General features: G+C 47.8%; 1 protein-coding gene across 1 annotated transcript; it reads left to right on the forward strand.

Moving 5' to 3' along the window:
- Positions 1 to 854: 854 nt before the first annotated feature.
- On the forward strand, positions 855 to 14,716 carry IGSF23 (immunoglobulin superfamily member 23). Its single transcript, XM_065919373.1, is given in 8 exon segments — positions 855 to 866; positions 2,171 to 2,279; positions 4,700 to 4,810; positions 4,813 to 5,037; positions 8,527 to 8,758; positions 8,760 to 8,788; positions 10,878 to 11,031; positions 14,575 to 14,716. Coding segments are annotated over 8 exon segments (1,014 nt in total).
- The last annotated feature ends 582 nt before the right edge of the window (positions 14,717 to 15,298 follow it).

The raw sequence follows: 15,298 nt of genomic DNA on the forward strand, positions 1-15,298 counted from the left end.
GTGGGAGAAGGTGAGGGTGGGATGTTTCAAAAGAACAGCGTGTATATTATCTATGGTGAAACAGATCACTAGCCCAGGTGAGATGCATGAGACGAGTGCTCGGGCCTGGTGCACTGGGAGGACCCAGAGGAGTCGGGTGGAGAGGGAGGTGGGAGGGGGGATCGGGATGAGGAATACGTGTAACTCTATGGCTGATTCGTGTCAATGTATGACAAAACCCACTGAAATGTTGTGAAGTAATTGGCCTCCAACTAATAAAATAAAATTTAAAAAAAAAAAAAAAAGAAATTACTGAGGCTTGGGGCTAAAACGCTCTAATCAGTTAAGCTTGGGTCACAAGACCAGCCCTCACTCAGTCACTGTGGTTGAAGCGTATAAAGTGCTCTGATTGGTCAAATCTGGGCTCCTCGGCTCGCTGGAACCAAGAGGAAGTTGGTTTCTCAAAAGAAGCTCCACTTGTCACCTGGATAAAAGAACGTGAATATCGGTGGAGCAGAAACCACAGAGTTCTCATCCATAGATGGTTATTAACCATACTGCAAATATTTGTTTATTACCCATCTCTGGTCCCCTGGCCTGGCTAATTGCCCTAGCAGAGGCCTTCAGAAAAATCATAAAAAAGGCAGTATGGTTAGTACCAGTAAAGACATAACCCTGTCACTTGATGATGACTACTTTTAGAGATTCAAGGGGAAGACTTTGTCCCAGGGTGGGGTAGAACCTAGACATCTCTGGGAGAGAAAAATGGGAACTTCTGAGTCAGATATGAGTTCAAATTCCAACACTCCCATTATTTCATTATTTCCAAGATTCATTCTTTCATGCATTCACTAAAGGAAATTTATTGGGCATCCATGATGCGCCAGGTATTAGTACTGTTCTAGACCCTGGGACATAGTCATGAGCCAAACACGACTGAAGGGCCCCTCCTGGATCTGACATTCTAGCCAGGGAGGTAGATGTGGGGGATAAGAGACAAATAATAAACAAATGGGCAAAAAAAGAAATGATTTCAGATTGTATAATAGTAATATTATAAAGAAAATAAAGCAGTGTATCTTGCTAGCAAGAAGCAGGAGGGGGCTGACTTACAGTAGGTGTTAGGGAAGACCTTTGTGGGGAATTACTATTTGAATTGATATTTGACTTGAGATTAGAATAATGAGATGATTATTATTCTCATCTCAGCCAGTCATGAGATGATTTGTGAAAGCCTCCAAGAAGGAGTAGCAGTGCTAAGGCCCTGAGGTGGCTCACTCCAAGAACTGACAAAAGCCATTATGAGTAGCTGTGGCATTGGGTGAACTTCTTAGCCTCTGTGCACTGCTGGGAAATGAGGATGTTCATACCAACCCCTCAAGGTACTATGAGGAGCCAACTAGAAAACAATTGTAAATGGCGATAACTGGCACCCAACGGTTGTTCAGTAATCCAAGTTATTATTTGGGCAGTATTATTATTACCTTGAGAAGGAAAGACTAGGCCTGGAGGGCCAAAAGGATGAGAGAAAGAAGCTTTGGTAGCTTCTCCTTACAGAATCCAAAATTTAGGATATATAATATGAGCACAGCCGTGAGAAAGAGCTCCTGATCATGACTCGAGAACAACCAAGATACCAATAATAATCATTGTAATTAGCATTATTATAATAGCCACAGCCATTTTTTGAGTACCTATGACATACCAGACACTCTGCTGAGCACCTGATTTATGTGTGCATGGGCCCCTCTGACCCTGGGGAAGGCACTGTTATCAACACCCTCATTTTACAGAGGCTCAGAGTTAACAGTCTGGAGGTCTGGAGCAAAGTCAGGAGGCCAGCACGAGGCCCAGCTCCCCACCTACCTGATGACCTTTGGCCCATCGTCGCCTCTGATGTGGGGTTTCAGGGACAGTTCTGTCCTAGTTCTTCATCTTCACCGTTCTCCCGGCCGGGAGGGAATGGGAGGGGGAGCCGGAGAGAGAGGCGAGCTCAGGTCCAGAGCCTCTTCTCCAAAGACCCTTCCCCAGCCTCCTCCCCACCCACCACTGCCAGGAACCCAGTGCTAGAGAAGAGACTTCCCAGCTCATCACTGGAGACCAAGGCTGGGCACTGTGGAGGTGTGGCCAGGGAATGGGCTGGGCCTCGCAGGGGCGGGGCCAAGGCTGTGCACTTGACTGTGTGGTCTAGGGGACCCCACTCCAGAAGGGCGACCTCTCCCGCGCGGCTGCCTACACCTCCGCAGGATGGTCTCTGGGCACCAGCCACAGCCCCGCCTGGACAAGGCTGCTTCTAACAGGTGCATGAGAGACAAGGGCTGCACTCACGGGTTGAGGACAAAGAGGAGACATCCCTGGGGACGGAGAGAGTCTTTACCCAAATCAGAGACGCCCCCACTCTGAGTTCTGACTCTGGTCATGTTACAGCCCACGCAGCATGGGCAACCCACGCACAAGAGCTCTTGAAATCCCCAAGAGGCCCCTGTGATTGACCCCTTTTACAAAGGGGTAAAGTGAGGCTCAGATAGGGCTGGGGTCACTTGCTCAAGAGCAGGTGGCTGGGAAAGGCAAAGGAAGAATTCAGTACCCCCATGCCAGCCCCTTTCCACCAGAGCACCCTGTCTGACCCTAGCTACCCATATCTAATAATAATTTTTCAATAACAACAATAACAACGAAAATAGTATAACAATCATAATAAAAGGAGGCCATTGTGACTGAGGACTTCTACATGTCAGCCTCTTCTAAGTGCTTTCATGTAGTAACATTTAATTCTTAACCCCAGAAGGCTAGAGTTACACAAGCCCCATTTCATAGAGCAGGAAACTGAGACACAGAGAGGTTATGGGTCCTCTCCAGGCCACACAGCTTGAAAGTAACAGAAGGACTTGACCCCAGATGATCTGGCCACCAAGACCACACTTTCCAGAAGCCACCTACATTTACCTCTTGGAGAGTAAATGAATTGCTTCTTTTTCCAGGCCTTAAAAAGTCCAGATCTGTGTAATTTCAAAACCTCAGCCACAGTTGAGAACTTCACTTCTGCCCCAGCTCAGACCTGGGTCAGGCTGCAGTGAGGATGTAGTGGGATGTGGTGGACCCTGTTTCTATGTCTCTCTGTGTCCTTTCTCCCCACCCAGAGGTCTGTGCCCACCCCCTCCACCCCCCAAGGCCATGGGTAGAGGAGAGGAAGGCAAGGAGGGTGCAGGAAGGTTTCAACTTGACTACTGTAGTGGTAAGGTGGGGACATGGCCTTCTTTGTGGCTGAGGCATGATGCTGGGATCTTCCTGGGCAGGGAATCTACCCAGCAAGTCGTCTCCTATGGGACTTTTTGCCAGGACAGGCTCCAGAGATGCCCCCATTCGGAGCTCTGACTGGCTCCTTCAGCGGCATTCACACTGGCTCATGGGAAACTCGTGGACATCTCTGTTGTCCCACCAAACGCAGGAGGTGTGGACCACATCCATCCTGCCCACTCCACCTCCATCTGTCACCTGAAGACTTACAGGTCTAAGTATGCACAAACTCCACGGCACACATCTCCAGCACTCCAAGAGGTTCCTTAGGAGCCGCCCCCCCCCCCCCCCATCACTTAGCAGGAGGTGGAGGAAAATCCCAGCCCCAGTGGGGACCTCCAGTCCCCCAGAAGACCTCACTCTGAGCCATCTCCTCTTCTCCATGAGCTCTCAGCCTTCTCTCTTGGCAGGGGTAGAGTGGCTGGTGCTGGCAGAACTGGTGATGGGTAACCCCTGTTAGCTGGGCTTCCCTGGTGGCTCAGATGGAAAAGAATCTGCCTGCAATGCAGGTGGACCCAGGTTCAGTCCCTGGGTTGGGAAGGTTCCCTGGAGAAGGGAATGGCAACCCACTCCAGTATTCTTGCTTGGAGAATTCCATGGACAGGGGAGCCTGGCGAGCCACAGTCCTTGGGGTCGCAAAGAGTCAGACACGACTGAGTGACTAATAGAACAACAACCTCTGTTAGCTAGACCTCAGTTGGGAATGGGGAGTTCTTGGTGTCTGTTGTTTTGTTCTCAGCCTCTGGAAACTTTGGGGAGATTCTGCGACAATGGAAGTCAAGTTTGACATTCTGCTGTATTTATATTTATATATAGTGATTCAAGGAACTGTTCTGGGATCAAATAGGGAAAAACTCAATAGTGACTTTTTCTCATTTGACTGAAGGTTAGAAATGAAATAAAATAGCCATGCTCCAGGCAAGTAGGACTTCTGGAATTATCTCTATGGTTGTAGAGATAATATATATATAATATATATATATAATTATTATATATTATATATATTATATATATAGATTTTATAGGTATTGTGTATATATATATACATGCAATATATATTGCATGTACATGCTAAGTTGCTTCAGTTGTGTCCAGCTGCCTGTGACCCCATGGCTGTAGCCCGCCAGGCTCCTCTGTCCATGGGATTTTCCAGGCAAGAATACTGGAGTGGGTTGCCATACCCTCTTCCAAGGGATCTTCCTGACCCAGTGATCGAACCCTTGTCTCCTGCATTGGCAGGCAGATTCTTTACCACTCTGCCACCTGAGAAGGCCCCCCTTTCCATTTATTATCACCCTTGTCACATCAGCTCTCCACAGCACTCATTCTCACCAGCGCGGGAAGGGTTGGCGGCTGGGGCAGCATCTTGCCTTTGGGCCCATTGCTCACTTGCTCTCCCTTCTCCCTCCAACCCTGCTACAAGGCACCCTGCTCACATTCAGCACCTGCTCTGCCTCGCTGGAGCTGCCCTCCTCTGTGTCTCTGGACCCCTTGACCGAAGGAGCCGATGCCCACCTGCCAGTCCCCAGAAGACTGGGGTTCTTTCCACTTCTTGGTTCCGAGGGCATGAAGTCCGGCCAGAAGCCATGATCTTCTCTGCCGAGGGCCTCCCAGGGCCTGGCCACACTGGCCGGGAGACGCTGGACACCCAGGGCAGCCTGATCATCAGAAACGCGACGACTTTAGATGCGGGCAGCTACACAGTGGTGATGGAAACCAGCGGGGGGCGCAGGAGTGCGACGGAGCAGATACAGGTCAAGGGTAAGTTCACTCCCCATCCCTCCACGGTGGGGTGGGAGGGACAGAGTTCTCAGTCCGGAGAACTTAGAATAGCAACTAATTTTTTTTTTAGCTCAAGATTCTTGTGAACAGTTCTGGTCTCAGCTAATTTTAGCCAGGCTCACTCCAGTGTCTGCAGTCAGCCGGTTCGGAAGGATTGCCTGGGCACTGGTGCGGGATGGCCTCCTTCGTGTGTCTGGCAGTGGCCTGGCTGGCAGTTGGGGCGATGGCGGTAATTGGGCCACAAGCCTTCCCATCCTCCAGCCCGTAGCCTGAGCTCGTTCTCTTATCAAAGGAGTAGAAGCTGCAAGGCTCTGGAGGCCCAGGCTCAGAACCAGCCTGCCAGTACTTCCGCCATGTTTTATTGGCCAAAGTGAGTCAAGTGACCGGCTTTGCTCCAATGGGAGGGAAATAGGCTGAGGTCCATCAGTCTGGGCTTCCCAGGGGACTCAGTGGTAAAGAACCCGCCTGCCAATGCAGGAGGCATAAGAGACCGGGTTCGATCCCTGGGTCGGGAGGATCCCCTGGAGGAGGAAACGCAACCCACTCCAGCATTGGTGCCTGGGAAATCCCATGGACAGAGGAGCCCGGCAGGCTGCAGTCCATGGGGTCACAACAGTCAGACTCGATTTTGCAACTAAACCACCACCACCATCAGTCTACATTTTTGTGATTTGAGGGCCAGTTCTTCTAGAAGCCTACTCTGCCTAAAGCGTGTGCAGACTCTGAAACCCAAACCACCTGCGTGGAGCCCTTGCTCCTTCACTTCCTAGCCACGTCCCTTTGCAAAGTGGCTTGCCCTCTGTGGGCTTCAGCATCCTCCTCTATAAAAATAGAATCATGGTAGACCCTCCCTTGTAGGAGTGCTGTGAGGAACAGACGAATTAATCCACACCAAATACCTAGAACAGTGCCTGGCACCTGTTGCCAAAACCTTGGTTCTCTGTGTGAGATGCCAGGTAAAAATACAGAGACGGGGTTTTGGAGGAAAGAGAAAGAGTAGCTTTATTTCTTTGCCAGGCAAAGAGGGAACACAGCAGGCTACTCCATTAAGAACTGTGTCCCCGCTGAAGGGGGTAGTGAGGAGTTTTACAACCTTTATAATGGGGCTCATGGTCTGGGGTATGTGATAAGGATCAAAGTAACTGAAGGTCTTGTATTCTTCTCCCTTTTGTAGAGTTTCAAAACAGTCCTAGTTGACATCAGGCAACTCAGTGACTCTGCCTTTCTGTCTTCCAGGGTTATTGGCCCATTATCTTCTTTCTGAAAGGAAGAATGCTATAGAGGATTGTTATAAGAAGTGTAGGGGAATGTGAATCCCAGGTGCAGGGTGTACCTCACATAGAGTCTGAGAGTGGTTAAGGAATTAGCTTTGTAAAAGGCAGCAAGCCTTGCTACATGCTCAGTGAATCAGTAGCAGTTAAACTAGGATTGCTTAACTCTTTCAGGCCAGTGTATGCTATTTCCCCAGCCTGTTCATTGGTTCCTTATTTTCCTTCCTTATCAGAAGAGTCTCATTTCTATCTTTGCTGCCATGCACAGAGTAAGCAAATGTTTGCCATGAGTATTTCAGGGGACTTGACCTCTTCGAGCCCTTGTTTTCCCATTAAAAGGATGATAACAAATTTGAAATCTACCCTGTAGGGTTGTTGTGAGGATTAAACAAATAAATCCAGTGGTTTTCAAGTTTTTTAAATCATGACCCAGTATGTTCATATATCTACACATCACAAGTCACTTGCCTTTACAAGTGTAATAAAATAACAATTATTGCTAAGTGTAATGCATTCTGATACTTTTACATCTCATTTCACATTTTAAGTGCTGATTATTCACTCAATGTGCTCAGTCATGTCTGATTCTTTGGGACCCCATGGACCCCCTAAATGCTGATTACAACCTACTAAAACAACCTACTAAATGACTTCACCCAAGCATGGGTCTTATTCATAACATAACAAGTCAGTAATATAACGAGCTGTAGTTACCATGTGCTTAGAACGGTGCTTGGCTTGTAGTAAGAGTCCAATCTAGATGGCTATTACATCAATTCTTTTTTAAAAAAATAATTTTATTTATTTTTGGCTGTGCTGGTTCTTTATTGCTGTGTGGGTTTTTCTCTAGTTGCACTGAGTGAGGGCTACTCTCTGGTTGTGGTGTGCGGGCTTCTCCTGCGGTGGCTTCTGTTCTTGCCAAGCACAGGATCTAGGTGCTTGGGCTTCAGTAGTTGTGGCTCATGGGCTCTAGAGCACAAGCTCAGTAGTTGTAGCACAGGGGCTTAGTTGCTCTGTGGCATGTGGGATCTTGCCAGACTAGGGATCGAACCTGTGTCTTCTGCATTGGCAGGCAGATTCTTTGCCACTGAGCCATGAGGGAAGCCCCTACATTGATTCTTGTTTCCACACCCGTGGGTTCTTTCTCCTCCTGCAAGGCTTAGCTCAGGCACCGCCTCCTCCAGGAAGACTTCTCTGAGCTCTTTGGCTGGATTGGAGTTTTTTTCACTTTTCATATTGCACTGAATGGTAATCAGCTCCATGTGAAGGTCCCCAGCACTCACCATGACATCACATCCAAATCCCAGCTGTGCCTCTCTCTCTCTGACCATGAGTCCTGGCCCTAGGACCCCCAGACCTCAGAGTCTTTCACCTGAAAAAAAAAAAAAAATAAAGAACTATGGTGAGGGGGTGGGGAGGGGAGCTTCCCTGGTGGCTCAGCGGTAAAGAATCTGCTTGCCAATGCAGGAGATGTGGGTTCCACCCCTGGGTCAGGAAGATCCCCTGGAGAAGGAAATGGCAACCAATTCCAGTATTCTTGCCTGGGAAATCCCCTGGACAGAGGAGCCTGGTGAGCTACAGTCCATGGGGTCACAAAGAGTCTGACACAACTTAGTGACTCAATAATAACAACAAATGGTGAGGATGATGTATGCTGTCTGTAAGGAGCTCTCCCAGTAGCCAATGGCCCAGGCCCCAAGCCCCAAGCCTTGGAGGACCCCTTGACTACCACCACCCTCACCTACATCCAATCTATCAACACATCCTGTGTACTCTACCTGCAAAATAATCCAGAATCTAGCCACTCCTCCAGAAGCTCCTTGGCTTCTTCCCTGGTCCAGCTGAGGGCAGGGGACCCGGGGTATTTATATGCCAGTCCACACTGGTCACTGTGGGAGGCTGTGTGCCCACTGTCCAGTGCTTTGGCTGCTGCTTCCATGAGCAGAGCAGGCTCCGGCAGCCAGTGAATGCCCTGAAGCCACAGATGCAGTGTTGGCAGTCATATGTGCTGAGGACAGCTCAGCTCCATCCAGTGTCTGCATCAACAGTAGGCACAGACCAGGCCCTCCAAACATGTTGATGAATGAATGAATGAGCGAGTAAATGAATGAACAGATGCCTCTGTGGGGAACAGAGGAAGTGCTCGGCCTCTCTGAGCAGTCTCCACCCATGTGACCTTGCTTCCTTGTTTGCACAGCCACCTATGATGGGGTGCAGCTGGTGACATTCCCGGGGAATAAACACGGTGTCCTCCGGAGTGACCTCAACTACTCTGTGACCCTGCAGTGGGTGGTTTTAATCACACCTGAACCTGTGCTCCAGTGGACCTTCAATGGGAGACTTCGTGGAACTGGAGAAAGACTGATGGTCCACAGGTTGTCCATGAAGGATCTGGGCACCTACTTATGCTTGGCTGAGAATAGCCAGGGAGTCCCAGCCTGTGACTATCATGCTGCCACGTGAGTCTCCCACCCTCACCCCAGACCCCTGGTCAGTGGCCAGCTTTCCTGATACCATTGAGCCACTTTCTGTGAGCAATTCCCTATGAGACCCTTTATAGTCAAGGTGACATCCCATTCTTTCATCCTCCTGGCAGAGTGGGGGTTATTAGCCCATTTTACAGATGAGAAGCTGTGGCCCAAAGGCGTGAATGCTAATGAAAGCGCGGGGCAGGATCTGGAACCAGCTGTCTGGGTCCTCCTGGCTCCAATCACTTTCTACTGTGTGAGTTTGAGAAATCTCTTTGCCTCTCTGAATCTCAGCATCCGCCAGAAGAAAAATGAAGGTGGTAATATAACAAGTGGCTCCAAGCACGGGCTTTGGAATTTGAATTCTGGCTCCACTACTTGCTGGCTGTGTGACTCTGGGCCAGTGCCTTGACTTCTCTGTGCTTCAGTTTCCTCAGTATTCTGAGGAATATAAACTTGGAAAATAATAGTGCCTACCCCAAAATGTAGCTGTGATCGTTCAGTGTGATAGGCAAGTGAATAGCTTAAAATAGGGGCGCTTAGCACTGTGGAACACTAGTGAGTGCTCAATAAACATGAACTGGTATCATTGCTATGATTAGTATTATCCGTATTATTATTACTTTTGTGCCTATTGCCGGAGGCAGGAGTGTGTACAGAGGCTCAGGAGGCAATCACAAGATGAGCCAGCTATTGGGATTTAAAAAAGTGGTTGGGAGCCAGTCAAAGTGGAGTTCAATTTCTACCACTGTGCCTTCTTGGCTGGGTGACTTAGGACAAGTGGTGCTCCTTCTCTGGAGCTTCAGTTTCCTCCTGTGTATAACCAAGGTGATCATGTAGACCTCTACAAAATTGCTGTTAAGGACATAAAATGGTAAATGCCAGAAGCTAGTAGAAAATCAGTCAGCTAGTGCTTTAAATAGCAGCAGTTACCGTGTATGTTATTTTTAGTATTTCTACTCATAGAGTGGTGAAGAGGAGCTGCCTAGAGAAGAGGGGGAGGCATGTAGGCAGCAGGAATCACTTGAGCCAAGGTCCAGAGCAAGGGAAGGATGGAGACGGTGGAGAGCCTGGCTTGGCTACATTCCTAGAGCTGCTTCCTCTCCCCAGCCAAGGTTCAGTGGGAAGTTTCAGGATTTGATTTTAGCTAATTTATTGGGAGAAAAAATATAAATCTTGGAGCACCTGGTGACCTTGATACACTCACTGAGAATGACAGTACTTCTAAGACCCCTTTTCCTTGTTCATCAACTGTTCAGGAAATGTTTATTGAGCACCTATTATGTGACTGGCCTATGCTGGGCAGTGCTGAGGACAACTGGTAACAGAGACAGTCCTAGTCCTGCCATTACAGGACTTCCAGTGCATCACAGTGCAGTAGGGGACAGACCTGTCCACAAACAGTAATGACCAGAGTTGGCAGAGCTGGGGTGGGGGAACTCAAAGGGCTGTGAGACCGAAGGGGACGCCCGACCCAGCAAGGGAATCAGGGAGGGCTTCCTGGAAGAGGGGACATCTGAGTTGGTACTAGGACACATAGAAATTGTCCAGGCCAGGGGGAGAAAAATGGCATTCCAGGGGCACAGATAAAGGCTTGGAAGTAGGAGAGGGAAGTAGAAAATTAAGTAGAATCCAACAAAGCTTGGTTACAAATGTAGAGGGTAGAGAGAGGTGAGACTGGCCAGATGCAGGTTCTTGAAGGTCAAGGTGAAGTCCTCGAAAGCCATGGGAAGGTTCTGAGCAGGAGAGGAAGAGGGTCAAGTGTGGACTTGACAAAGACTGGGGACTTCCCTGCTGGTCCAATGGTTACAACTCTGTCCTTCCAATGCAGGGGACACAGGTTCGATCCCTGGTCAGGGAACTAAGATCCCACATAACGAGATGTGGCCAAAAAGAAAAAAAGAAAGAAACCCTCTGGCTTCTATGTGGTGATGAGATGGGTTGGGGAGACTGAAATGGGAGAGTGGGGAGGAAGCTGGGGTGGAGACAGGGGGGATAGGGGAGGAGGTGGAATGGCGGGGGCAAGTGGGGGTATTTAGGGAGGGTGTCTCCTCCAGTCTCTCCCCTTCTTGGTTCCCAGAAGCTGACGTGGAACCCACAGAACCTGCACCCATCTCTCGGAATCCCCCCCTGTCCCTGTCAGGAGGATCTGCCATTGCTCTCATCGTGGCCGCATCTGTGGTAGGCTTGGTACTGGTTGGAAGCGTGCTGTTCACCTTCATCCAGAAGCTAAGGTACCTGCCTTCCCTTCCTCCCATCCACTCAGCTGCCACAAGGCACAGAGCTCTCTCTGCAGCAAGACTGAAGCCAAACCAACAACCTTATCCCAGGGAGCATAAAGTTCATTCAGAGAGGATGACATGGACCCCCAATGTGCCCCACCTAACTAGTCAGTTCCCAGAGTAGCCCAGGGAAACAACGAGACAAGAGACGGTCCTGGAGCTGGATTCAAATCCCCGTTCTGTCACTTACCCAAAGTGAGGCCATGGCAAGTCGCCACCCACCCTGGGCCTCAGTTTCAGTTCAGTTCAGTTGAGTCGCTCAGTCATGTCCGAATTTTTGTGACCCCATGAACCGCAGCATGCCAGGCCTCCCTATCCATCATCAACTCCCGGAGTTTATGCAAACTCATGTCCATTGAGTCAGTGATGCCATCTAACCATCTCATCCTCTGTCGTCCCCTTCTCCGCCTGCCCTCAACCCTTCCCAACATCAGGGTCTTTTCAATGAGTCAGCTCTTCACATCAGGTGGCCAAAATATTGGAGTTCCAGCGTTAGCATCAGTCCTTCCAATGAACATCTAGGATTGATTTCCTTTAGGATGGACTGGTTGGATCTCCTTGCAGTCCAAGGGATTCTCAAGAGTCTTCTCCAACACCACAGTTCAAAAGCATTAATTCTTCAGCGCTCAGCTTTCTTTATAGTCCAACTCTCACATCCATACATGACTACTGGAAAAACCATAGCCTTGACTAGATGGACCTTTTTGGCAAAGTAATGTCTCTGCTTTTTAATATGCTGTCTAGGTTGGTCATAACTTTCCTTCCAAGGACTAAGCATCTTTTAATTTCATGGCTGCAATCACCATCTGCAGTGATTTTGGAGGCTGCCCGCAAAAAAAAAGCCTCTCACTGTTTCCACTGTTTCCCCATCTATTTGCCATAAAGTGATGGGACCGGATGCCATAAGCTTAGTTTTCTGAATGTTGAGCTTTATGCCAACTTTTTCCCTCTCCTCTTTCACTTTCATCAAGAGGCTCTTTAGTTCTTCTTCACTTTCTACCATAAGGGTGGTGTCATCTGCATATCTGAGGTTATTGATATTTCTCCTGGCAATCTTGATTACAGCTTGTGCTTCTTCCAGCCCAGCATTTCTCATGATGTACGCTGCATATTAAGTTAAATAAGCAGGCTGACAACATATAGCCTTGACGTACTCCTTTTCCTATTTGGAACCAGTCTGTTGTTCCATGTCCAGCTATAACTGTTGCTTCCTGACCTGCATACAGGTTTCTCAAGGGGCAGGTCAGGTGGTCTGGTATTTCCATCTCTTTCAGAATTTTCCACAGTTTATCGTGATCCACACAGTCAAAGGCTTTGGCATAGTCAATAAAGCAAAAATAGATGCTTCTCTGGAACTCTCTTGCTTTTTTGATGATCCAGAGAATGTTGGCAATTTGATCTCTGGTTCCTCTGCCTTTCTAAATCCAGCTTGAACACCTGGAAGTTCACGGTTCACATATTGCTGAAGCCTGGCTTGGAGAATTTTGAGCATTACTTTACTAGTGGTGAGATGAGTACAATTGTGTGGTAGTTTGAGCATTCTTTGGCATTGCCTTTCTTTGGAATAGGAATGAAAACTGACCTTTTCCAGTCCTGTGGTCACTGCTGAGTTTTCCCAATTTGCTGACATATTGAGTGCAGCACTTTCACAGCATCTTTCAGGATTTGAAATAGCTCAACTGGAATTCCATCACCTCCACTAGCTTTGTTCATAGTGATGCTTCCTAAGGCCCACTTGACTTCACATTCCAGGATGTCTGGCTCTAGGTGAGTGATCACATTATTGTGATTATCTGGGTCGTGAAGATCTTTTTTGTACAGTTCTTCTGTGTATTCTTGCCACCTCTTCTTAATATCTTCTTCTTCTGTTAGGTCCATACCATTTCTGTCCTTTATTGAGCCTATCTTAGCATGAAATGTTCCCTTGGTATCTCTAATTTTCTTGAAGAGATCTCTAGTCTTTCCTAATCTATTGTTTTCCTCAATTTCTTTGCATTGATTGCTGAGGAAGGCTTTCTTATCTCTCCTTGCTATTCTTTGGAACTCTGCATTCAAATGGGTATATCTTTCCTTTTCTCCTTTGCTTTTTGCTTCTCTTCTTTTCATAGCTATTTGTAAGGCCTCCTCAGACAGCCATTTTGCTTTTTTGCATTTCTTTTTCTTGGGGATGGTCTTGATCCCTGTTTCCTGTACAATGTCATGAACCTCTGTCCACAGTTCATCAGGCACTCTGTCTATCAGATCTAGTCCCTTAAATCTATTTCTCACTTCCACTGTGTAGTCATCAGGGATTTGATTTAGGTCATACCTGAATGGTCTAGTGGTTTTCCCCACTTTCATCAATTTCAGTCTGAATGTGGCAATAAGGAGTTCATGATCTGAGCCATAGTCAGCTCCCAGTCTTGTTTTTGCTGCCTGTATAGAGCTTCTCCATCTTTGGCTGCAAAGAATATAATCAATCTGATTTCAGTATCAACCATCTGGGGATATCCATGTGTAGGGTCTTCTCTTGTGTTGTTGGAAGAGGGTGTTTGCTATGACCAGTGCATTTTCTTGGCAAAACTCTACTAGCCTTTGCCCTGCTTCATTCTGTACTCCAAGGCCAAATTTGCCTGTTACTCCAAATTTGCCTGTTACTCCTGTTTCTTGACTTCCTACTTTTGCATTCCAGTCCCCTATAATGAAAAGTACATCTTTTTTGGGTGTCAGTTCTAAAAGATCTTGTAGGTCTTCATTGAACCATTCAACTTCAGCTTCTTCAGTGTTACTGGTCGGGGCATAGACTTGATATTGAATGGTTTACCTTGGAAACGAACAGAGATCATTCTGTCATTTTTGAGATTGCATCCAAGTACTGCATTTCGGACTCTTTTGTTGACTATGATGGCTACTCCATTTCTTCTAAGGGATTCCTGCCCACAGTAGTAGATATAATGGTCATCTGAGTTAAATTCACCCATTCCAGTCCATCTTAGTTTGCTGATTCCTAGAATGTCAATGTTCACTCTTGCCATCTCCTGTTTGACCATTTAACAATTTGCCTTGATTCATGGACCTAACATTCCAGGTTCCTATGCAATATTGCTCTTTACAGCATCAGACCTTGTTTCTATCACCAGTCACATCCACAACTGGGTGTTGTTTTTGCTTTAACTCCATCCCTTCATTCTTTCTGGAGTTATTTCTCCACTGATCTCCAGTAGCATACTTGGCAGCTACCGACCTGGGGAGTTCATCTTTCAGTGTCCTATCTCTTTGCCTTTTCATACTGTTCATGGGGTTCTCAAGGCAAGAATACTGAAGTGGTTTGCCATTCCCTTCTCCAGTGGACCACATTCTGTCAGACCTCTCCACCATGACCCGTTTGTCTTGGGTGGCCCCATACAGCATGGCTTAGTTTCATTGAGTTAGACAAGCTGTGGTCCATGTGATCAGATTGGCTAGTTGTCTGTGATTGTGGTTTCAGTCTGTCTGCCCTCTGATGCCCTTTCTCAGCGCCCACTGTCTTACTTGGGTTTCTCTTACCTTGGACGTGGGGCATCTCTTCACGGCTGCTCCAGCAAAGCGCAACCGCTTCTCCTTACCTTGGACGTGGGGTAGCCTCTCGGCCGCAGCCCCAACCTTTGACATGGGGTAGCTCCTCTTGGGGTAGCTCCATTTTGCATCTGCAAAATGGGAGTGGTATTAATAGCACCTGCCTCATGGGGCTCTCATTTGGATTTCTCAAGCCATTTGGGGCTTCCCTTGGTGGCCTTGTAATTAGATCACTGCACTTCCACTGCAGGGGGTACAGGTTCGATCCCTGGTGGGGAACTAAGATCCTACGAGACACACAGCAAAAGAAAAAAAAAAAAGACTTTAAAGCAGGGCCTGGGATATGGTCCTCATTTTCCACATGAGTAGAACTAAATCGCAGAAAATCCATCAACTTGCCCAAGGACATGCTGCTAACAAAGAGTTGACCCTGAATCAAACCCAGGTCTAACTCCAAAGTCATATTCTTAGAGGGGAAAGGTGAGATATCAGGTAGTATGGAAATGCTCACTCAGACTACTCAGAGTCCCTGCCTCCATGAACAGCAGAAGGGATCACTTCCTGTCCTCCCTGCCATTCTGGCCAAGACCTATTTTTGAGAGACCACTGCTGACGTCATCCAGAAGGAACCAGCCTTGTCCAATCAGCTGGGACCTTGGAGATGAGGTCATGAGGACAAGCATGG

This window comes from Muntiacus reevesi, chromosome 2 (genome assembly GCF_963930625.1).
Source record: "Muntiacus reevesi chromosome 2, mMunRee1.1, whole genome shotgun sequence".
Taxonomy (NCBI): Eukaryota; Metazoa; Chordata; class Mammalia; order Artiodactyla; family Cervidae; genus Muntiacus; species Muntiacus reevesi.